The sequence below is a fragment of the Rhinolophus sinicus genome, chromosome 14, assembly GCF_057876585.1.
Source record: "Rhinolophus sinicus isolate RSI-liver-muscle chromosome 14, RSI-T2T, whole genome shotgun sequence".
Taxonomy (NCBI): domain Eukaryota; kingdom Metazoa; phylum Chordata; class Mammalia; order Chiroptera; family Rhinolophidae; genus Rhinolophus; species Rhinolophus sinicus.
Genome location: NC_142514.1, coordinates 145933524 through 145955665, shown reverse-complemented (window position 1 = coordinate 145955665; position 22142 = coordinate 145933524). Strand labels below are relative to the sequence as shown.

At 50.1% G+C, this 22142-nt stretch overlaps 1 protein-coding gene across 9 annotated transcripts in view; it reads left to right on the top strand.

The window, feature by feature from the left end:
- Positions 1-22142, top strand: part of DENND2B (DENN domain containing 2B) — a 140333-nt gene that overhangs the window by 98042 nt on the left and 20149 nt on the right. For all 9 annotated transcript variants that reach the window (XR_012497503.2, XM_074335958.2, XM_019728545.3 and 6 more), the window contains 4 exons: positions 7940-9214; positions 12653-12789; positions 19995-20146; positions 21701-21916. Coding sequence is in view for 8 of the 9 variants with exons in the window: in XM_074335958.2 (XP_074192059.1) it covers positions 7940-9214; positions 12653-12789; positions 19995-20146; positions 21701-21916 (1780 nt within the window). In the remaining variant the exon portion in view is untranslated. The remainder of the gene's footprint in view (positions 1-7939; positions 9215-12652; positions 12790-19994; positions 20147-21700; positions 21917-22142) is intronic.

The window sequence follows — 22142 nt, the reverse complement described above, 5'->3', positions numbered from 1 at the left end:
TCTACAGAACATTGCAGGGATGGCTGGTCCCCATTCCACAATGCCTGGGAAGACTTCGGGGCTAGGGTGACTCACTGGCTAGGGACTGGCATCGCCTTTGGGCGGCTTACCGCGCATGTCTGGGGGTTGACGCTGGCTGGTGTCAGTCAGGACACCCACATGTGCCCTCTCCACACAGCCTGCGTTTCCTCACAGCGTGGGAGACAGGAAGTGGAAGCTGCTGCTTTCTTGAAGTCTGGATCTGAAAAGTGGCACACATTCATTTCCACTGTATTCTGGTGGTAAAGCAGTCACAGAACCTAGATTCAAGAGAAGGGGCCTTTTTGACAGGAGACATGTCAAAGAATTTGGGGGCATGTTTCAAAACCATCACAAGTGTCTTTAGCATGGTTTCCTGGACCCGCATTTCTCTCCCTCTGGGCTTTACATAGTGCCTGGTTCTGCTTTGTATAGCCTTCCCATTTTAACTCGACTAGGGCACAAGGGATGTTCCCATAAGGCATCATTTTTTACGTGCCTCGGACAGGGCAGCTACCTTGTAAATTTTCTATGTTCATTGCTGCTACTTCTTAGAAGAACTTGGGGTTCCCAGCCAGAGAAGAGCTCACCAATCCTCTTTGTGCTTCCCTAGAAATCAGCTTGAGGGCAGGCAGGTAAGGCTTTGGTGAGCTTTCTGGAGGTGAAAAGGTGGCTCCCTTTCTGCTCCGACTCTAGGTAGCTACCATTCTACTTAGCCAGCTCCCGAGATTGACCTCAGGAGTCTCTGTAGCTGGTGGCCTGTATGTAGCGCCACCTGGAGGATGAGGCTGTCCCAGACCCTAATGCAGCCTCCCACCCATTCGAGATGAGGTTGTTTGGGAACGGGAAGGCCAAGTTGTGAGTGTCACCCTGTCCTCTGGCTTTGTATCAGAGCTGTCCCAGAGTGGGGTGTCAGTGGGAGTTGAGCTGAGCCTCTGCTCTGACCTAGGGAACAAACTGGAGGACTTGCTGATGGAGAACTCAGGCATCCTTTCTCCACTTTCTCCTCCTGGGTGCTGCAGAGGATGGCCTCTGGAGAGCACAGTGGGAATGCCACGTCCAGAGCTGGGGCAGTCGCTGAGTAGTGGGCGGATGTGGTTGCTCACTGAGCCAATGGGCACCACCTGGAATGGTGAATGGCCGTTTCCCAGGCTAAACCGCTGCTTAGAAGGGACTACGCATATTGGAAGCTGGGCCCTGTGTAACCTTAACCTGCAGACAGGCACCCACAGCTCCTCTCGGTGCCCCTGAGCTATTTCCTGCACTCTCAGAAACCTTCCCCAGCGGGCCCCAACTCGGTCCTCTTCCTGCTAGCCCTGTGGCCAGAACATGCTGAGTTCAGAACTAGCTTGTCATTAAGGACTAAAGATAGCCTTTCTTCCAAAAAAAAGTCCCTGGGTGCACTTGACAATATACGAGGCATCCCTAGCCACAAATATTTCCTGCTGTGTTACTTGACAGTGGCCCAGGTCACTAACCCAAGGGCTGGGTCATGTTCTTGTGAAACAGTACCAGAAGGGAGGGCAGTATTTTGTACTTTAACTCTCACTTTATGTACACACACATACACACACACACACACACACACACACACACACACACACTGCTTTCTCTTTAAATTTCTCTTTCCATACCTTATTTCATACCCTTTCTATCCTACCCATTTGTCTTATGTATTTGTCTGTGTGCGAGCATTTATGCTCCTCTGTTTCTTTTAAATTTCCTTTACATTCTCCTCCCCCCTTCGCCTTTATCTGTTTATCTTGCTCCCTCTCCTGAAATGTTGGTTTTGGCCAGTCATGTGCTGCAGTGTTGGCATCCACGTCTGTGCTGAACAGCACAATTGGCTGCCTGCTGACACGGCGATGGCATGAGTGCCCATTTTCACAGGTTTTGTCTCCCTAGGGGCAAGCTCTGTGATTTCAGAATAAAGAGCGAGAGATGAGAAGAGCAGAGTCTTCGGTGTCTTTTAGCCGCTTTATAATTAATTACCCTTCTTTCATATTTCTTCTGCCTTCATGGAACTATTTATGGTGCTCATAATGGTGTACTTTCAAAATTTACATCATTTCAGTCACCCAGCTAGTATTTTAAAATACTCATAGCAAGTTTTTTCCCTCTGTTTTATAGGCTCTGAGAATTTTTAGGTGATTTGCCCATGAGCACACCCAGGAAGTGATGGAACAGGGACCAGAGGAGAACCCAGTTCTCTAGACTCTTGTTCTAATCTACGATTTTTGCCTCACGAGAAAGGATGTGGGGACTGACAGCCATTCTGGGCTGTACTAAGTGTCCCTTTCTGTGTTATTCTTCCGGCCACATGGCACAAGGAGGCATCAAGAAGTCTGTGAATAATGCCCTGGGCAGGCATAAGGACACCAAGGTTTTAGCCATTTATTTATTACTCATTAATTTAATCATTCAACACAAATACTGTGTTAATTCCTACTAAATTGCAAAGAGCAGGGGATATCAAGATTAACAAGACACTGTCACAACCTTCAAGTAGGTCCACTCATTGTCTAGTAAGGGAGGTAGGTGAGGAAACAATAGAGTCCAATGGAGTGTTACAAGTCCTATAATAGACATTTTTCCAGGCACAGTATAGGCATCAAAAATTGGCCATCTCCTCCTGGGTGAGAGGAGTAAAGTCAAGAGAGATTCTGTAGAGGAGCTACAGAGATATGCAAGTGGATAGGCCAGCATTCCAGGCAAAGGAAAGAAAATGTGTGAAGGCCTAGAGGTGTGAAAAGCAAGGAGCTGGATGTGGCTAAGGGTGGGAGGTAGGCTTGTGTTGAAGAAAAGACCATATGAGATGACAAAGGAAAACAGCCATTGACGAGATCATGGGGGGCCTTGTCATCCGTGCCAATGAATTTGCACTTTATTCTATAGATAGTGGGGAGTTTCAAGCATGATGAGTTTTGTATTTTATAAAAATGTCGGAAGATGAGAGGATGGACTGGAACTGGGTTAAGACCGAAGGCAGAGAGGTAAATTGAGAGATTGTTTTAATAGTCGTGGTGAAAAATAAGAGCTGAACTGAGGAAGTAGCGGGAGCAGTGGAAATAGCAAGGAGGGGGACAGGTCTGAGAGATGCGAAGGATGTAGAATTGACAGGACTTAGTCATCAAGTAGATCAGTGTTTGGGGGATAGAGCTGGATCCAGATACTTGAAGGAAGGGGGAGAAAAAGGACAAATATGGACCTTTTCTGTCCTCTGCGGAATGAGTTGGAAATGTAGCAGTAAAAATCAGGGTTTGAGGATGCATAAAGCAGCATAGGGATGAGACCATGTGAGAAGACACTCAGCCCAGTTGAGGATGGGACGTGAAAGAGACGGGCATGGGGATACAAGGCCCAGGGCAGTGTCTCTGCAGGGGGAGGAGGCAGGCCAGTTATACACAAGTCTGGCCTTTCCCACCTGCATCATTTTACTATTGCATTGTAGCAAACCGCCCTAAAATGTAGTGACTTAGAACAGTTTATTATTTCTCAACATTTCTGTGCATTCACTGGGCAGTTCCTCTACTGGTTTCCCCCGGGCTCACTCATCTAGCTGGGTTCATTTGGCTCCAAGATGACCACACTCACGTGTGAGGCTCACGTGGTAGCTGGCTCTTGGCTGAGGTTCCTTGGTTATGCTCCACATGGCCTCTCATCCTCTAAAAGACTAGACTGGCTTTCTTACATGACAGTCTCAGGGCAGCATTCCAAATGTGTGCAGGGGGAAACGGCAAGGCCTCTTGAGACCTTAAGTTTGGAACTTTGACACCTTAATTTCCATGACATTCTATTGGTCAAAGCAAATCACAAGGTCAGTCTAGACTCAAGGGACAGAAAAATAGATTCCACCTTTTGATAGCATGAGCTGCAAAGCATTTATGGCCATATTTAATTTATTCCCTCTTCCTCCTGCCCCGAATGTTTAGAATCCAGGGACAGAGAAGTTAGCTGTTTGAAAAAGTTTGCCAAGCAGTGACTGAATCGTCAGTTCCCTGTTAATACTAGTAATTACCAAGCTAAGAATGAAGACTATGTGTTAGCCACTGAGCTCAGCACTTGACTTGTATTGTCTGTCTCTGCTCCTTACAACAACCTTCCGAGATACGTGTTCTTTTAACCTCCATTGTTGTAGACCAGGAAATTGAAGTTGAGAGAGAGAAGGTTATTTGCCCAAAGTTGGTAACTTTTCCGTGGCTGTGCTGAAACCTGAACCGCAGGGCCATTGTGTTTTTACTCTCTGTTGAGAACAACTGGCCTGGAATAAGTTGCTGAAAAACTCCATACTAATGATAATTAAGTCACAGTGAGTTACGGTGTATGACAGCATTTCACACCCACAGTCTCATTGGCCCAATAGGACAACCCTGTGATGTATTAGCACAACTTTGAGGAGTTAAAGCTGGAAGCTCAGAGAGAGTGAGTGGCTTGCCCATGGTCACATTCCCAATAAACATGGGGAAATAGCAGTGAGTTCTACCCTCAAGTGAGAATCACACCCCATGAGGGAAGGGAAGTTGTTTACACATTCACCCTGAGGAGCGTGGAGTGAGTGAATGCTGCCTTCTCTGTGATGAGCCCACGGATGCCTGTGCCCCAGGTCAGCGTGGGGCCCCTTTTCCATCCTGAGTTGCTGGAGCACGTTGGGCCTGGCCTGTGTGGGGAGGCTGGGCAAGGAGCCCTTACAGCTCTGGGCCTCAGATCACAGCCAGGACCTTTAAAGGAAACACATAGTCTTTTCTCTGTGTTTTCCTTCACAAGAGGAAATAAACTAAAACTCAGTTAAAGCAGGCTAGGCATTGAGGGAATTTCTTAACTTGGGATTTCTACATGCTAGAACTACTAAGGGAAGTTAAGAATTATTCTTTCTGAAAGCATGCTGGAATTAGACAAAGCAGAGATCATCAACATTTTTTCTGTGCCACCTACGGGAGCCGTGCCACCCACCAACCCACCCTACTACCACGCCTGCATAAGTAATAGTGGCTTCATGGACTGGTAAATTCTCACCTTGAGGTTGGAGGAGACACATCCTTAGGGGAGCATGTATCAAAATGTCTGGAGCGATGAGACATACGTAGTCTGAAAAGGCTTCCTAAGAGATTCTGAGTCTCATTAAGTGCCTGTCATCTCCCACTGGAAGTGAAGCTTCACAAGGACATGATTTTTGTCTCTTTTGTTTATTCTTATATCTAGCATCTAGTACAGGGCCTAGCACATGGTGAGTGCTTACTCAGTATTTGTTGAATGAATAAACAATTGATAAGGTCATCCTTTATTAAAGGCATCTTCTCCACTTCCAATTGAGAATAACTGAAATGTAGAGTCCTTTGTGTAGCTCAGACAGTCACTGGCTCTCAGGGTTAGACTGATGACCTTTTGCATCCATGGTTCTGTAAAATAAGTGAGGGACCTAAGGCCTCTCTTGATTATGAGGAGGTTGGGATCTCCCCAGGCTCAAGGCTGGCGTAGTGCCCTGCCACTGCCTACCCTAGGGAGTGCTGAGGCTTATTCTGTTCACACTTCCTCGCTGAGCATAGTCTCTTTGGTCATTGGCTTGGCTAGGCACCGAATTTCTCTCATCTGTGCCCATGTACACGTGGGATGGCTCTTGTTTGACTTGCCCTTTTTAAAACAACTTAAGCATGTTGAGGTTTCCTGTTGATCGGGGGCAGCCAGAGGCTATGACCCAACAGGGAATTGTCGGCCAATCCCTGACTCACCCGAGCTCTAGTTTTCTGTGTGTGAGCAAGCAGTGACAGCCGCCTGGCTCGGGGGCAGCTGGCTGCCTTCCTGTGGATGGCATGGCACTCTGGAGCCTGCAAGGCTGGACTGCCCAGCTCCGAGGGCCATGCGTGACATTAGGGTCAGGTAGGCCTTTGTAGCTTGCAGTGCTGGCAATGTCCTGCTGTCACTGAGCTAAAAGTAGGAAGAACCCTGCAAGTTGACAGTGATTACCCAAGTAGACAACAAGAAAAGTATACTGAAAAGGAAGTATAATCAGTTCTGTGCAATAAGCTCACCTTTATCTTTTTTTCTTTCTTTATTTGTTCATCATTCACTGAGCACCTTCCAGATACTGAGTATGTGTCTCTCCACCTAGGAGAAATCATGGTCTAGCAGGGAAGACCAAGAGGTCCTCTGACACTTGAATGATGCTGTATTCACGATAGGGCTTTGGGGAGGCAGGCGGGTGTGGCAGATCAGGGTAAAAGGGATCCAATATATGGTGATGGAAGGAAAACTGACTCTCGGTGCTGAACACACAATGTGATATTTAGATGATGTATTACAGAATTGTACACCTGAAACCTATGTAACTTTTCTAACCATTGTCACCTCCAATAAACTGTAATTTAAAAAAAAAAGGTACGGCTGTGCCTAGTGCTCTGGGGGTTTTTGCTGAGCTATGTCTGGGGGGCCCCCATCATTCACAAAGATAACAGAGGCCACTGCTTCCCCTTTAGAGAGGCAACGTAGTGTAAGTTCGTGTCTTGGCTTTACCACTTAACCAGCTGAGTGATCTTCGATGACATATTTAATCTTTCTATGCCTCAGTGTTTTCATTTATAATATGAAGATAATAAGTGATAATAACACTATAGAGTTTTGATGATGATTAAATGAGTTAATATATATAAAAACATTTATTTACAACTATTCCCAATATTTGCTACAATATTTGCCAAGATCTGTATGTGGACTTGGAGCTGGGAAATGGCTGCTGTTTGTTTGATGGGATGCCCCTGCTGGAAGGTAGAGCTGCATAAGGAGGTGTCTCCCTTCCCATTGGCCTTCTCAGTTAGAATGGTTAGAATGGGAAGGACTCTTTTTTTTTAAGATTTTTTTTTTTTTAATTGGGGAAGGGAAACAGGACTGTATTGGGGAACAGTGTGTACTTCCAGGACTTTTCCAAGTCAAGTTGTTGTCCTTTCAGTCTTAGTTGTGGAGGGTGCAGCTCAGCTCCAGGTCCAGTTGCTGTTGCTAGTTTCAGGGCCACAGCCCACTATCCCTTGTGGGAGTTGAACCTGCAACCTTGTGGTTGAGAGGACGCGCTCCAACCATCTGAGCCATCTGGCCACCTGCGAGCTGAGTGGCAGCTCATTGAGTTCATTCTAGTTGCAGAGGGGGCCGCTCACTGGCCCATGTGGGAATCAAACTGGCAGCCCCGTTGCCCAGAGCTCGCGCTCTAACCAACTGAGCTACCCATCCGCTTGGGAAGGTCTCTTTCTTGAGGGGCCCTCATGATCCTTTTGAGACCTTCGAGGATCTGAATTTTGATCAAGACCCAAGCTGAGGAGCAGTAGCTTGTGTCTGGTAGAAGTCTCAGGGGGAGATAGACTTCTTGTTAAGGGGACAGATCAAAGGGCTTGAATGTATTTTGGGGGCTCCTTCAGGAAGTGGTTGCTGGAGCTGCTTTACACCAGCTTATGAAAACTGATCATTAGCATCCTTCCCGGCTCCACATTCTAAGACATCACATTGATAGCTTGAAATCAGCCTTGTAGGAACATTTATACCATGGAACCTGGCAAATGCTACGTATCTATGTTTTCTCCCCAGAGAGTTGATTGTTAAACATATAACAGCACACCACTGGTCTTACTGTTGTCTAGTTGGCAGATGTAGTCTCCTGGGATGCTCTCACCTGTCATGGAACCGGCTTCTGTTCCAGACAGTACGTGGAGTGTCTGGCGATGAGACCCGTTGAGTTTGGCCTCCTGTGCATAAGGAGCTATTTCTTTTCTTGAGGACAGCTTTGCAGGTGCATGACTTCAATAGAGTACTTTTAGCTTGAGAGTTTTATGGGAAGGAGGTACTGAGCTCTCTAAGATTAAAACACGATGCCTGTGGTTGTCAGGCCACTCACTCACTCACTGCCATTTTCTCTTGTTTCCCTTTCTTTTTTTGCTCCTAGGTCTCAGTCAGTCTCTCCACCTCCAGTTCTCGCCCCACCAAGGAGTCCCATCTACCCCCTCAGTGATAGTGAAACGTCAGCCTGCAGGTACTCAAGCCGCTCCAGCTCCCGGCTGCTCCTCAAGGACTGGCACCCCCGTGATCCTTCACCCCAGAATCCTCAACCTTCCTCCCCAGACACTTCACCACCCATTTGTCCCCTCAAGGCCACCAGCTTCAGTTATTTGGACGGAAGCCCTACAGTGTGCAAGAGAGAAGACCAGAAGGAGAATGTTCACGGGGCAGCCCAGGATATAGAGGGGGTAGCTGCTTGCCTCCCTCTTGCCCATAGCACTCCGTCCCTGGGACCAGCAGCTGGCCCACGGAGCATCTTTCAAAACCGCACTGGCCCCCGTGCCCACAGCCTGGGCATCCGGGAGAAGATTTCAGCATGGGAGGGTCGCCAAGAGGCTTCGCCCAGAATGAGCATGTGTGGAGAGAAACGGGAGGGCTCTGGGGGCGAGTGGGCGGTCAGTGAGGGCTGCCCCAGTGTGGGCTGTCCCAGCGTGGGCTGTCCCAGCGTGGTGCCATCCCCCTGTAGCTCAGAAAAGACCTTTGATTTCAAGGGTCTCCGGAGGATGAGCAGGACCTTCTCTGAGTGTTCCTATCCTGAGACCGAGGAGGAGGGAGAGGCACTCCCTGTCCGGGACTCTTTCTACCGGCTGGAGAAACGGCCAGGTCGGAGTGAGCCCAGTGCCTTCCTCAGGGGGCATGGTAGCAGGAAAGAGAGCTCAGCAGTGCTGAGTCGCATCCAGAAAATTGAACAGGCCCTGAAGGAGCAACCAGGCCGGGGACTTCCGCAGCTCCCCAGCAGCTGCTACAGTGTAGACCGAGGGAGAAGGAAGACTGGGACCTTGGGTACCTTGGAGGAACCAACAGGAAGCGCGAGTGTGAGCGCTGGCATCCGGGCAGGAGGAGTGTCTGGAGTTGGGGGGGAGGCGGGCCCACCCCTGGAAAGGGAAAGCAGTGGCTCCACTAAGACAGGGACCCCTGGAAATAGCCCGAGCTCTCAGCTGCTGCCATCGAAGAGCTCCCCTGATCCCGCTGTGAATCCTGTCCCCAAACCCAAGCGCACCTTTGAATATGAGGCTGACAAGAACCCCAAGAGTAAGCCAAGCAATGGTCTACCTCCTTCGCCCACGCCTGCTGCTCCACCCCCCCTGCCCTCTACCCCAGCCCCACCAGTCACCCGGAGACCTAAGAAGGACATGCGTGGTCACCGCAAGTCCCAGAGCAGGTAATGCATGCCTTTCCCGTGTCTTGTAGCTGGGCACGGTGGCTTTCTTTCCAGGGGAGGATGCAAAAGCTGATGGTAGTCATGAGTCACAGTCAGTGGTGCCTTGTAAGTTCTGAGGCACCAGATAATTGTTGGTGGTAACATGACTTAGGTGAAAAAGACATTGTTCTTCTGCTCTTTCAGGATAAGGGGACTTAAACATGAGTGGGAGGGAAACAGCGCTTCTTCCAAATGCAGTCTACTGAAGATGTTGGCTGGGTTTAGCCTTTGGAGTCGAGTTAGGCTGTGTTCCGAGCCCTGCCGGAACTTCCTCAGTCCTCTGTGGGAGGATAGGGCCACCTTGTTTTTAGACAGACTAGGCAGTGCCTAGAAGACTAGTAGGATCTTAACCTATAGCTGCCTGAAATGCTATTAGAAATGTATTTCTCTGAGTGCGGCAATGTCTGAATACTGCATGCTATCATCAACACAGTAGTCCTGGCACATTGAACATGATTCCCTCTTTCCTGAGTGCGGCCTGGCCATACACGAACCTGGGCCTGTATGAAGAGGGGATCCTTGGATCCTGCAGCGGGAGACTGATGGGACAGGAGTGAAAGAACATTTCACCTACATCTTGGCCGGGTCCCAGAATGACCTGTTCTGAGACTCACATTGCTTTCCTGTCAGTCTCAGCATTCCTGACCCTGACTCCCCAGGCCATCTCCACAATTATAGTGACTTGGGAGTTGGAGCTGTTGGAGTTGGGGAAAGTTAACAGGGATCTTGTTCTCTGAACTGGGATAGGTTGGCAGCTGGCTCCCTTTGGGACGCCTGTCTTCCTACCCCTAAGCCTTTCTCTTCTAACCCAAAGTCAGGTGGGCGTTCGGGTTTGTTTCACTTCTGGGATTCTTCAGTCTGACCCCACTCTTCCAGCTTCATCCAGCACATCCCATCTCATACAAAAACTTTCCTGCCATGTACAGACAGGAAGATATCATAAAGGTTCAGAGCCATGAGCCACAACAGCCCTTAGCGAAGGGTAATCCCTTGTTTTGTTCCACCCCAACAAGGTCGCTGGCTCTTTAAGTTTTTAACAGCCTACCGAGAATGTTTGCTTTGTCTCTATTCATCCATTTCTATAAACACCTATCTAGAGCCTGCTGTACACCAGGTCTTGTGTTGCTCAAGAGGAGAAAAGGGCAAATAAGACATGGTTCTTCCATTCAAGGAGTTCGTGGTCTGGTGGAGGAGATTGATGCACAAATAAATCATAGATGCTGTGCTACGTGCCCCGGTCCATGTCAGTGCAGGCCCTGCAGAGACCCAGAGGGAGCAGAGGCGTTTAAATTAGACTGCGGAGTGAGGGAAGCCTTCTCATGGAGTTGCTGAGCTAAATTTAGAACAGCAGAAAGCAGCTGGGTGAAAGGGGGGGATGGGGCGACAGTGCATCAGCCCGAAGATTTTACACATACTCCCACACACATTACATTTTTATAGAATATGTACACACACACATGCCATATATGGCGGACTCACTTCCTATAAGAATTAACTTAGCTAATTTCAATCTGTGATGTTGGGGAAAAAAAGAGAAACGGTTCAAAAAGTACAGGTTGTTTTGTTTGCCTCTCCACACAGTGAGTGTATTCCCCTGAGGAGCATGAGATGGTAAGTTTGTATATGTTGTGCCAGGTATGATTCTTATATTTAATGTACTTGGTAATTAAAAAAAAAAGACAAGCCAAATATTTCTTCTGGTATTGGACCAAAGGAAAAGAAATCTGTTACGAAATCTGAGGGAGAAACTGACTAGATTAGTCTTAATGAAAGACAGTATGCTGATCTTCGACATGGTACCTCCCTAAGGGATTTTCAAGGATCATTTGGCTGAACATAATTTGTGTCTTATGTGCTGACTTGAGAACTACCTGCGTAAGATGTTGGCTCCACTATATATACATCAGTGAAAGCTTGGTCTCGGATCAGTAGAGGTCTGCGGGCCTACATTCCAGAACCGTTGTGCTCAGTCATTGGCTATTTAACTGGTTGAGATGTCTGGGCTAGAGTCAGGGATTTGGGAGTCATCATGGTAGGTATGGTGATGGCCATCAATATTGGACCCCCAGAAAGTGCAGTGAGCAAAAGAGTCCTGACAACAGAACTGTGAGAGACCCTGGCATTTGAAAGGCAAGTGGAAAAGGAGATCTCTCACAAGAGCCTGAAAAGTAATTGCCAGAGATGCCATTGAGAACCAAGAGAAACTGCGTCATAGAGGCAAAAGGAGGCGGGTGCCAGTGTAGAATATTCGGTTTTGTCAAGTGCTACAGAGTAGCCAGGCAAGCTGAGAACAAGACGTGGCCTTTAGAACACTTAATCCTTGACCCACACCCCAGGACTCTTAGCAGGAGTTGCTCATTAAATAAGAGAGAGGGTTTTGTTGGCTGAAAGATCTAATGGTACCCAAAAGAAGAGGGAGGTGTTAATGGGTGAGAGGAGGGATCTGTCCCTGCCTTTCTTTCTCTCCTTCTCTGGTAGCCTCTCAGACCTGCCTCAGAGAGGGAGAGGACACAGCTGGGTCAAGTCTTAGGTGAGGGAAGTGCCTCCATGATGAAGGACAGTCGTAGAGAATGCTGTGGGCTCAGGATATCTGAGGAGCTAACAAACTGTGCTTTTGAAATTCTACAGTAGAGGGGAAGGGTATCTGGGGGATGGAAAGGAGCCGGTGACAAACTGAAGGGAAGCTGGAGCTTAGAAGGAGCTGTTGGCTGCAAATCACCCTCCTAGTTCCCCCTCAGAAGTGGTGTGATTTGTTCTGAAGACAGCCCCTCCTGTTTCTACAAACCACTCACTACGAACTGTTTCTCTGACCCCCAAACAACCCTGGGCATCACCCATCCAGTGCTGAGCCCTTGCTGCCTGCTCCATGCAGGAGCCCGTGCCCGGATGCAGCCATGCTGTGCTGTGAGGCTCTGAAGGCAGATCTGGCACTCAGTTCCTGTGGCAAGGGCAGGTACTTCTCAAGGAGGATATTCTCAAGGCTCGGAGGCCCAGTCAAAAGCTCGGACCCTGGAGTCAGACAGCCCGGGCGAGTCCTGCCTCTGTCACGTCATCCCCTTGAGCCTGTCTCCTTATTGGTAAAATGGCACAGTACCTAGCAGCGGCCTTGTGAAGACTCATGAAATAACACACCTCAGCACTTGACACAGCATCTGGCACTCAGCACCCTTTCCAGAGGTGGTGGTTGTTATTGGTATTATTTGCAGTCACCCAGGCTGGGGCCTTGCACACCATCTAGTTCTTTACTTGGGGTGGTAAGTTTGGATCCAACTTGTGCTTTGCTCAGTAACTGGTCTTGTGAGGAGGACCTCTCAGCTTTGCTCTTGCCCATGGCCGTTCCCCAAGAAGGCCCCAGGAATCTGGTTCCGCTGGAATGACTCATGCTCTTGTCATCCACAGAAAATCCTTTGAGTTTGAGGATGCATCCAGTCTCCAGTCCCTGTACCCCTCTTCTCCCACTGAGAATGGTACTGAGAGCCAACCCAAGTTTGGATCCAAAAGCACTTTAGAAGAGAATGCCTATGAAGATATTGTGGGTAAGCAGTGGCCGAGGTGGTGGGCTGGGTTGTCTCTGGGCTACGGAAGAACAGGAATAGGAGGAACGCGCCCAGGTTCCAGTTCATTCACCGTGGGCAACCACGGCCCAGCTTCTGGAACTTCTCAAGGAAATGGGCATCAGGGAGCAGCTTAGCAAAGACTGAGCAGCTAAGAGATTAAAACCTGGCTTTGAATGAACTGACACCGAAAGGGCTCTGGGACCACAAAAGGTGGAAAACCACATCCTTCCCTTTCTTTTATTTTCAGAAGGCTTTGGAGTCCAATGAGTGCCCTTCCTTAGCTGTGTGTCCTTAGGCAACTCAACATTCCTGAGGCCTCTGTTTTCTCAATTGATGATGTTATAATAACAAAAACAACAACAACAATAATAATAATACTTCATAGGATTATTGTTAGGATTAAATGAGGTAAAATGCACATCAGAGTATCTAGCCCAGTACCTAGTTTCTTGATATGTATCTCCCTTATTCTTCCCTTAAAGTAATTGGTGTTAAGAACTGTGAAAGCATCTGAGATTTTACTCTGCTTGCAAGTTAATGAGTTTAGCCTGCCCCAGTGTCACAGATGCTGGCAGGAGACACAAGAATCCTGGATCACAGGAAAGGGACTTTATCACTCGTGGCACAACAAGCAGCATGAGTGTATTGTTCTCATGGGTTTCCCTGCCTCCCACCTCCCATGGGGCAGTGAGGAGGAGGTCCAGGTAGAGACTGCACTCAGCTTAGGAAACCCCCATCTTTTTAAGGGGCTGCCAACAAACCTGCCCAGGAGAAGACATTACCCTTCTTGCTCTGTCAGGAAACACATGTGCCCCTGCCCTGGAGGGAGATGCTAGTTCTATCTTCCAAGGCTGTTTGCTATATAAACATCTTTGGAAAGATAGTCTGGAACCATTAATTCCTCTTGCTCAGAAAATCAGAAATGTAAGATACCGTGGAGAATTGTCCTCCAACAACTGGGAGAACTTGGTGTTGGCAAACTTGTGTTTGAGGGTCAATGAAACACCAATACTAGGTTGGGTTGGGTTTCTTTTTGGCTTTCATTTTAATTCTGGCCTCATTCCCTAGTGGGGGCTTCAATTCTGCTCACGTGAAATGTGTGTCCGAGTGTGGGGTGGCTGAAGAAAGAGAAGCAGTGTGCTTGTTCGCTTGTCCACTCCCTCTCAGCCTTATCTCTGTTAGGCCTTGAGACTGAGAACATAATTTTAGATAACACGTTAGAGAAGAGTGTCCTAGTGGAGAGCCCCCTAGGTTCCCCTAAGACTGTGGAATCTTAGGAAGAGAATCATTGATTCCCTCATTTGATCTGAGCCATCAGGTTCATAGTTTGCTCCTTAGAACTTGCTGGGCCAGCATCTCTGAGGCGACAGCACGGTGCTCAGATCCACACAGGCACTGCTTTCCCGGGAATGGAGTGTACAGTCTGCAGCCATCCAAAATTAGGTCATAACAGGAAGATGTGGGAGGGAGATTCCCTAGAACAGCAAAAGGGCTTGAGGAGGGAGGCCTGTTCCCTGACCACTGGGAACAAGCTTTGTACGCATAGGTCACCCAAAGTCGAGGTCAAGAGCTGTGGGGATCGGAGAGAGGCACAACCCCATCTCCCTCCCACCCTGTTGCAAGTACGTTCCTACTTCCTCTAGTTGAAAGGAGTTGTAATGTCGTTACTGCCCAGGGCCCTTGGGAGCACCCGGGTGGCTGCTGCAGTGGGCAGAGGAGGCACTGCCAACACTGCGGGCATCACTGTTCTCGCTTCTCTGAGAAGCTTCGGCAGCCCTTCTGTGCTGCCCAGGAACTTCAGGTGGGGGAATATTCTCGTATCAACTGAACTGCAGTAAGAGAAAGGGAGGCTTCAACCATTTGAACTGCCCAGAGTTCCATGAGTCCAGGGTCTGTTTGGGGTTGTTTGAGGGCAGTGTCTGGTGGTGGGGGACACCAGAATTTTGGAGCCACTGTCCCGAGCAACAGAACTGTTCTCTAGGACTTCTTAGGTCAGGTTAGAGAGAGAGGAAGAGGGAGGCAAATGTACCTGCGCCTCAGCCTCCTCCCTCAGGAGAGGGGACTTTCTGCCATTGTGGGATGTTGCATGAGGAGGCGAGAAAATACAGGAGCAGCTGGATGCTGCTTGCATGGATGAGCTTGAGCCAGGGGTCAGGCTGGGACGGGGTGAGGTCGGACTTGGGGCATGTTCCTTCGCTGCTCACAAGATTCTGGAATCTTTGGTGCCTTGTGTAGAGAAGCAGGGGAGGAGTACATGGGACAGTGTAGCAGGGAGGGCAGGGGAGTGACCCAGGACCTGGGTTTTGCTTTGGGGTGGGTTTCCTTAGTTAGTTTGGTGTCCTGGGCATGTTTTCCTTCTTTGTGTCTGGATTTCTAGACCTGACTGTGGAGGCTAGAGGGAAATACAAGGGAGAATATCTCTTTCTCTTTGATTCTGGTTGGTTCATCCCTTTCTCCATCCCTGGAGACAGGCTCAAGAATTTGGACCCTCCCCCAGAGGCTTGGGGGGTGGGGGCTTGTTGCTGAACTCTGAATGTCAGTTTTACTTTTTGCCTCAGATTGACCAGTGCCGGACTTCCCAGGAGCCTCTCCGTTCTTGGCCCAGCCTGTGTTCTGTGAGGGTATGGGCATTTCCGGTTCCTTTTGGATGACCTGCCTCTTGCAGAGGGAAAGACAGAGCTCTATTTGGGATGTGTGATAATTAGGGGGATTGGTGGGGGCGTGGAGAGGAGAGGGGGTTAGACAACACTCTTGCCAAGTCTCCATCTTGGGGACCGACCGATTGGACTGGAGTCCTGGTCTGTTAGAGGTTGGGGGCCAGAGACCAACGTGTCTTCTCTCTGAGCAGTGGGCTTGAACGAGGGGCCTTGGGAGTTTGCTGGCCCTGTACCCTGGGGAACTGGGGGGGGATTCTCCAAAGCAGGCTGAGGTTTATCCTGCTAATTTGCAATAGAGGGATTCAAAAACAAAACGACTGCCTTGGGGTGCTTCCTGGGGCTGTTAATTCTTGCCTGTCCAATTTGACATCTGCCCCTGGAAGATGCTGCTATTCTACAAAGCCTTGTAATCGTTTGCGTTCTGAGCCTGACCCTTAAAAACATACATCCAAGGAAGCAGCTTGATAGGGAGTTGTGTGGAGTGGCCTCGGCGCCTGACCCAGGAGTCCGGACTGCATTCCTCCAGAGATTCCCACTCCTGTCAGCTAGCTCGGGCTGAGGGACAGTTTCCAGGAACTTGAGTGGGACGGGAGCTGGGGACAGGGCCAATCAGCCTGACTGCAAAGCTTTTTGAGCCTCTGCTCTCTCTGCCTTCTTCTCTTGTTTGTGCCCAGGCTGGGAAGCAGCAAGGAGCAGCGGGCACCTCACAGCATAGAGGCTGCAGCCCAGGGAGTGGTGCCCGGACAGTTGGGAAATGGTGTCCAGGCTTGGAGGCTCCTTAGAACTCCCGATCTGATGTGCTGTGCATTGGGGACGGGGTGGGGGGTGGGGGCGGTCTTTATCCTGACGCTGTCTCTGCTGTGTGTGTGTGGGTAAGAGGGGGCTGGGGTGAGGTGGAGAGGCTGAGAACCTGGGGAAAAGGCTAATTGGAACCTGGAAGGGGATGGGGAAGGAAGCTGCAGACCCAGGGCCCTAGCCGTGGGTGTGGTCCAGGAAACTTAGGATTCTTTTTGGAGAAATCCTTAGTGTCTATGCGCTAGCACACACTCACACACACACCCCTTCCCGAACTGGTTCTTCCAGTTGGGTGTGTGTTGGGGGGAGGGGGCGTGTTGGCACATGTGGTTAATGACCAAAGGAGCTGTGGGGAGGGGCGGGGGCAGGGTCGGGAGGGGCTGGGTTCTCCCTTCAAGAGAATCCGTGTGATAAGTTTGGGCTGTGACAAGCCCCTTTAAAAGAGTGCAGAGCAGAAATTCTTTGCCATGCCCTTGTCCCTTATCTCATCAGCAAAGCTGGGAAGGGTTGAGACCTCTGGCTTCCCCAGCTGAGCATCATGAGATGAGATGGGGTTGCTTAGGACCAGGCCTCCAGGGAAGAGGGCCTACCTCTTCTCCCTCTCCCAGGGCCACGTGGGCTGCCCTCAGGGAAGCTGTGTGGGCAGATGTGTACATCAAAGTCTTGTGGTCTGCCAGGCTTTCTGTCTCCCATCCGTGCCCCTCCTAAATCTTCACCATGTTTCTCCAGCCTTGCTGTAGCTCTGCTCCCCCGGAGGAAGTCCTGAGCCCTGTTTCCCAGACCTCCTCCTTGCCCAGCGCTAAGCCATTGCTTTGGTATGAACCTGATCTCAGCCGGTTCCGTGGAGTGGTTCCAGGACTCGGGGCCTGCGTAGCCTCTGCACTTGCCGAGCCCCTGGGCACCCTTACTACCTGGGGGATAACTGGCAGTGCCTCTGTGAGACAGCTCCAAAGGCGTAGTCAGGAACAGTCTAGGAAGTGGAGAGTAGCAGGTGAACTAGGGCTGTGAAGGGCCCAAGCTGAGGATGGGGAGGAAGGACTTGGGCTGGGGCAGTGGTCATTTCCCAAAGGATTAGTGTCCTGCCATATCAGAGAGGATGTTAAACATTGTTGGAGAAGAAAGAGGCTGGTGTTAGGGCTGGGCAGGCAGGAGGAGCAGGCATTTGAGTTTAGTTTCCAGAGATAAGACTAGTGCTGAGAACCCGGTTGCTCCCAACTGGTCCCTCCCAGGGTATCACTGATGTGCATCTGTTCCTTCCTGGGCCTCAACCTCCTGCGTCTGTGTTTCTCTTTTGGAGACTTGGATTTTGTATCAATATTCAAGACTCTGATTATGGGGAAAGAAAGAAGGGAGGGAGGGGGAAGAATAGAGAAAAACAGGGTTTGATTTGGGACTCGTCATGGTATTCAAACTATTAGGAAATTTAGAAACATCTATCTAAAGCAGTGGTTCTTTTTTTAAAAATTAATTATTCAGTTACAGTTGATATGCAATATTATATCAGTTTCAGGTGTACAACGTAGTGATTCAACATTTATATACCTTATGAAGTAATCACTCCCATAAGTCTAGTACCCATCTGACACCATACATGATTATTACAATATTATTTACCATATTCCCTATTAAAGCAGTGGTTCTTAATTAAGGGGGAGCAATTCCTTTCTGCCTCCCTCCCTCCCTCCCTCCCTCCCTCCTTCCTTCCTTCCTTCCTTCCTTCCTTCCTTCTTTTCTCCTTTCTTCCCTCCCTTTTTCCTTCTCTCCCTACCTCCCTCCCTCCCTCCCTCCCTCCTTTCCTTCCTTCCTTCTAGCATCCATTCATGCACCCATCCATCCATCTGCTCAGGGGACATTTGACAGTGTCTGGAGACATTTTTGGTTGCTACTGTCCTCTAGTGGATTGAGGCCACGGTTGCTGCTGAACATCCCACCAGTGTACAGGGCAGCCCACCATGACAAGAATTACCCAGCCCAAAATGTCAGTAGTTCGGAGAAAGTCTGATCGAAAGCAGTTGAGACAAGGTCATCCTTGTCTAAAGGAGTTGAGACAAGGTTGGGGGATGATGATAAGGTCTCTGGCTGATCATCTGGCCCAAGGCACTTTGGATTTCACTTTGGAGCTTGGAATAAATGTTCTTCCCGTCTCCATCTGCACAGTGATGCCCTGGTCCTGTTTCCCAGCAGCAGGAAGACCATCCTTTCATTGTCTAATCATTGACCCCCCACCTCACTGCTACAAGATATGTGTTGGAGGGGCGCCAAGAAGCACAGAGTCTGTCCTAACTCTTCCCGAGTGCCCACAGCAGGGTAGGCTGGGGAAAACATGCAGGGATGCCAGGTCTAATATTTGGCTTCTTGAGGCAGGGTTGTTGGGCCAGCTCTGCTTAGTCAGGGCTCTGGAATGGAGACAAGTCATTTTCATATCATGACTGTGTTACAGGAAAACAGCTGCTCAGTGGCTGGGGACTCGGCTGGTGTTGGGAACCACTTGATCCAGTCCCAGATCCTTTTCCCGGGGGCTCAGTGGTCACCCAGGTTCAGTCCTGCTACTGAACAGAGAGGAGATGAGCGGGCCCAGCGCTCAGCATGTGTGCTGCCTCCAGCGAAGCCTGATTCTCCTCACTGGTATCTAGGTCCCACGTCCCACACAGTGGTGGGAATCATGGAGGAGTGGGTAAGGCAAGACACTCACAGTCCCCAGGGCCCTCGTCACCGCCGTGCTGCTGCTGCTGCGGGACTGAGGCAGGACGGACCTGGCTCATAATGTTGTGTTTTAGAAAAGTCCAGGCACATGGGCACGTACTGGCGGGAAGGCTTTATGGGAAGGGGCTGCTCATCCAGGGCAGGGTCTATGCTTTGGACTCGGACATTCCCTGGTCCTACCACTACTGTGCCTGCTGCCAGAGATTTGAGAAGCGAGAACTCTTCCCAGCCCTGCCCCTCTGGCCAGACTCCTTTCAAGCCTTTCACACCTCCCTGGGTCACAGCAGGAGAGTTTATTCCAAAAGCGGAGTGAGGACCATTCTTTTTGCTGAGCTCAGCAGTAGAGGAAATAGAGTGACACAGTGGTAAGAGCCGCTCATTGAGCAAATAATGACGGAGCACTCACTCACTACTTACTAATCACTGCTGCGGGGTTCCCTCTGTGGACCAGGCAGAAGACGCCCTGAAGCGTTGCTGAGCCATGTAATAGGTGAGAGGGAGGTCTGCGAAAGCCCTGCTCCCTGGAGTTCTTTAGAGTTCCTCCATGCCCACGCCCCACAAGTGGGTCCTCAGGGAGCAGTTGGTAAAGGGTAATGGGACAGCCGTGTAACCTCTGAAAGCCTTTTCTACCTTGAACTGTATGTCTCAGGGGGTTTCACAGCGGAGGGGCTGGAGTCAAGGAAGGCTGCCTGGTGTTGGCTTTGTCCTCTGGCTGGGCACAGGCAGGGGTGGCTGAGCCAGTCGTGAGCAATGCCTGAATTTATAACGCAGAGGCCAGACAAGGCTGAGCTGAACCGGGGGTGGGGGAGTTCAGCTTCTGCACTTGGAGCCAGGATCTGTTTGCAGCCTCCCACTGCAGACGGGCAGCTGCATGACTCATGAGCTGAAGAGCCAGGCAGAAGCCATTCTCTTTGGTTCACAGGAATTCTGCTGGGGTGTGTGTGTGTGTGTGTGTGTGTGTGTGTGTGTGTGTGTGCATATGTTTCCGTCTTCCTTTCTCCCCCTACTCTAACTTTTCCTCCTCTGCAGGAGATCTGCCCAAGGAAAATCCATATGAGGATGTGGACTTGAAGAGCAGAAGAGCGGGACGAAAATCCCAGCAGCTGTCTGAAAATTCCTTGGACTCTTTGCACAGGATGTGGAGTCCTCAGGACAGGAAGTACAACAACCCACCCACTCAGGTAACAGCAGCACCTACTTGTGCCTGTAGGGTCAGCACGAGGGCCACAGTGGGGGCCTGTTCTACCAAGGCGTGGGCCAGCTTCCGCTCGGCCTTTTTCCCTCACTAGTGCTGGCAAAGGAGGTGACCTCAGGAAAGAGCGCTGCACTCCGGCACTTCCGCCGTGTTGAAACCCTTGTGGACAATCGAGACATGCTCTGAGGGGCATCCTGTCCTATCATCTTCCTTTCAGTACGAGAGCTCTGAGCTGCCAAACTAAAGCAGGAGCTCCTGCAGTCTGCTGTCTTATTATTCCTCCTCTGTGGGAAACAGGAAGACAGGGCCCTGGTTGGAGTCTTGGTATTCTGCAGCGCTGGCAGAAATGATCTCAGTACTAGCATTTGGGAGCCAGGCATAGGCCCAAAAACCGGATCTGAGAGCTGGCCAGGTGTGCACGAGACCTGGAGCCACTCGTGTTGGAGGGGGGAAGGATGAATCTCTGGGGAATGGACTGACAGAAGATGGAATGAGAAGACAGGTGAAAGGTCAAAGGAGGCCCTTCCACTGCTGTCCTTGTCCAGGGTCGAAAGGAAGCAGAAGAATTGAGATGCTTTCTGGATCTACCCACGCTACTCTGACTCTCTATGCAAATGGAGGGGCCCAGATATTTTATAACATTGGCTAGAGAATATAAAAATTATTTCCTCTGGCTTTGGAATGGTATGATTGTGTTTATAAAAGATTTACTTTTCTAATGTGCTCTGTTCGTACAGGCTTCCATGGACTATGTATTGCCAGACTGATTGGGTGGGAAGAGGAAATGGGGGGACAGGGAGGAAGGAGGACTTGCTGAAGAGTGATGAGAGGAAATGCCAGCTCTAGACAATGGGTGGGTTGCATGCTGAGTTTGCAGAGGGTGCTGCTTTCCTAGCAGTGAGCTGGGTCTGCTGAGAGACAGGTGGTCTGTGCTATAAGATGTCAGTCTGGATGGAGGGAGGCAGGAAGTAGATCAGGGCTGGGGATGGAGGCAGGCCAGAGCTGTGTGGGGAGGGAGCCAGCTGGCTATGAGGCCTTCCTTGCTGGGCTTTGGTGGTCAGAGCCCGAAACCCTTCTGTGCCCCCTGGAAGACGTGAGCAGGACCAGGCTGGCATGTAGATTATGGCCTCTGCTAGTGAAGCCTTTTAGGACTGGATCGGGCTGAGACGGGAAGACTGGCTCCATCAGCCAGGCTTAGTAATGAGCAAAGTCTAAGCCTTGTCCCAAAGCTCAGGAGGAGTTCCCAGAATTCCCAGTTGGCCTTCTCTTTCCACTCAGAGTCTAGTTTTCTTAGCCTCTGCATTCTTTATTCTGGCAGAAGTAGTTAAACTTCCTTTGTGGAAGATTAGTATCTAATCTAACCCTGACCTACTGATTAGCAGCTGAGGTCTTGAAAGAGGAAACCCTGGTGGATGGAAATTCCAGGTTTCGGGGAGCCAGGGATGCCCCCTGTGGCTGCTCTGTCCAGGCCCTAGCAGACAGATGCCGGCCAAGGCTTCAGTGGTGATTTCCTCTCCCATGTGCTCTTCCCCCATGCCAGCTCTCCCTGAAACCCGGCAGCCAGTCCCTGCGCAGTGGGAACTGGTCGGAAAGGAAGAGCCACCGGCTGCCACGATTACCCAAGAGGCACAGCCATGACGACATGCTGCTGCTGGCTCAGCTGAGTCTGCCGTCCTCACCCTCCAGCCTCAACGAGGACAGCCTCAGCACCACGAGTGAGCTGCTCTCGAGCCGCCGGGCCCGCCGCATTCCCAAGGTAGGCTTCCCAGATGGGTCTGGGCCACTGGGCAGGCAGGCGGGCGGCTCTTCTCTCCTTCCTTCCTTCCTTCCCTCATCTGGGGCTGCTTCCTCACTTCTTCTTGAGCATATCCTGGGTCCACGCACTGGCCTTTCCTTTTCATCTGGCCAATTATTCCCTTTTCTTATCAATAAAGATGCATTAAGTGATAAATGGTAGGCAGATGTTCCGAGAACAAGCCAGC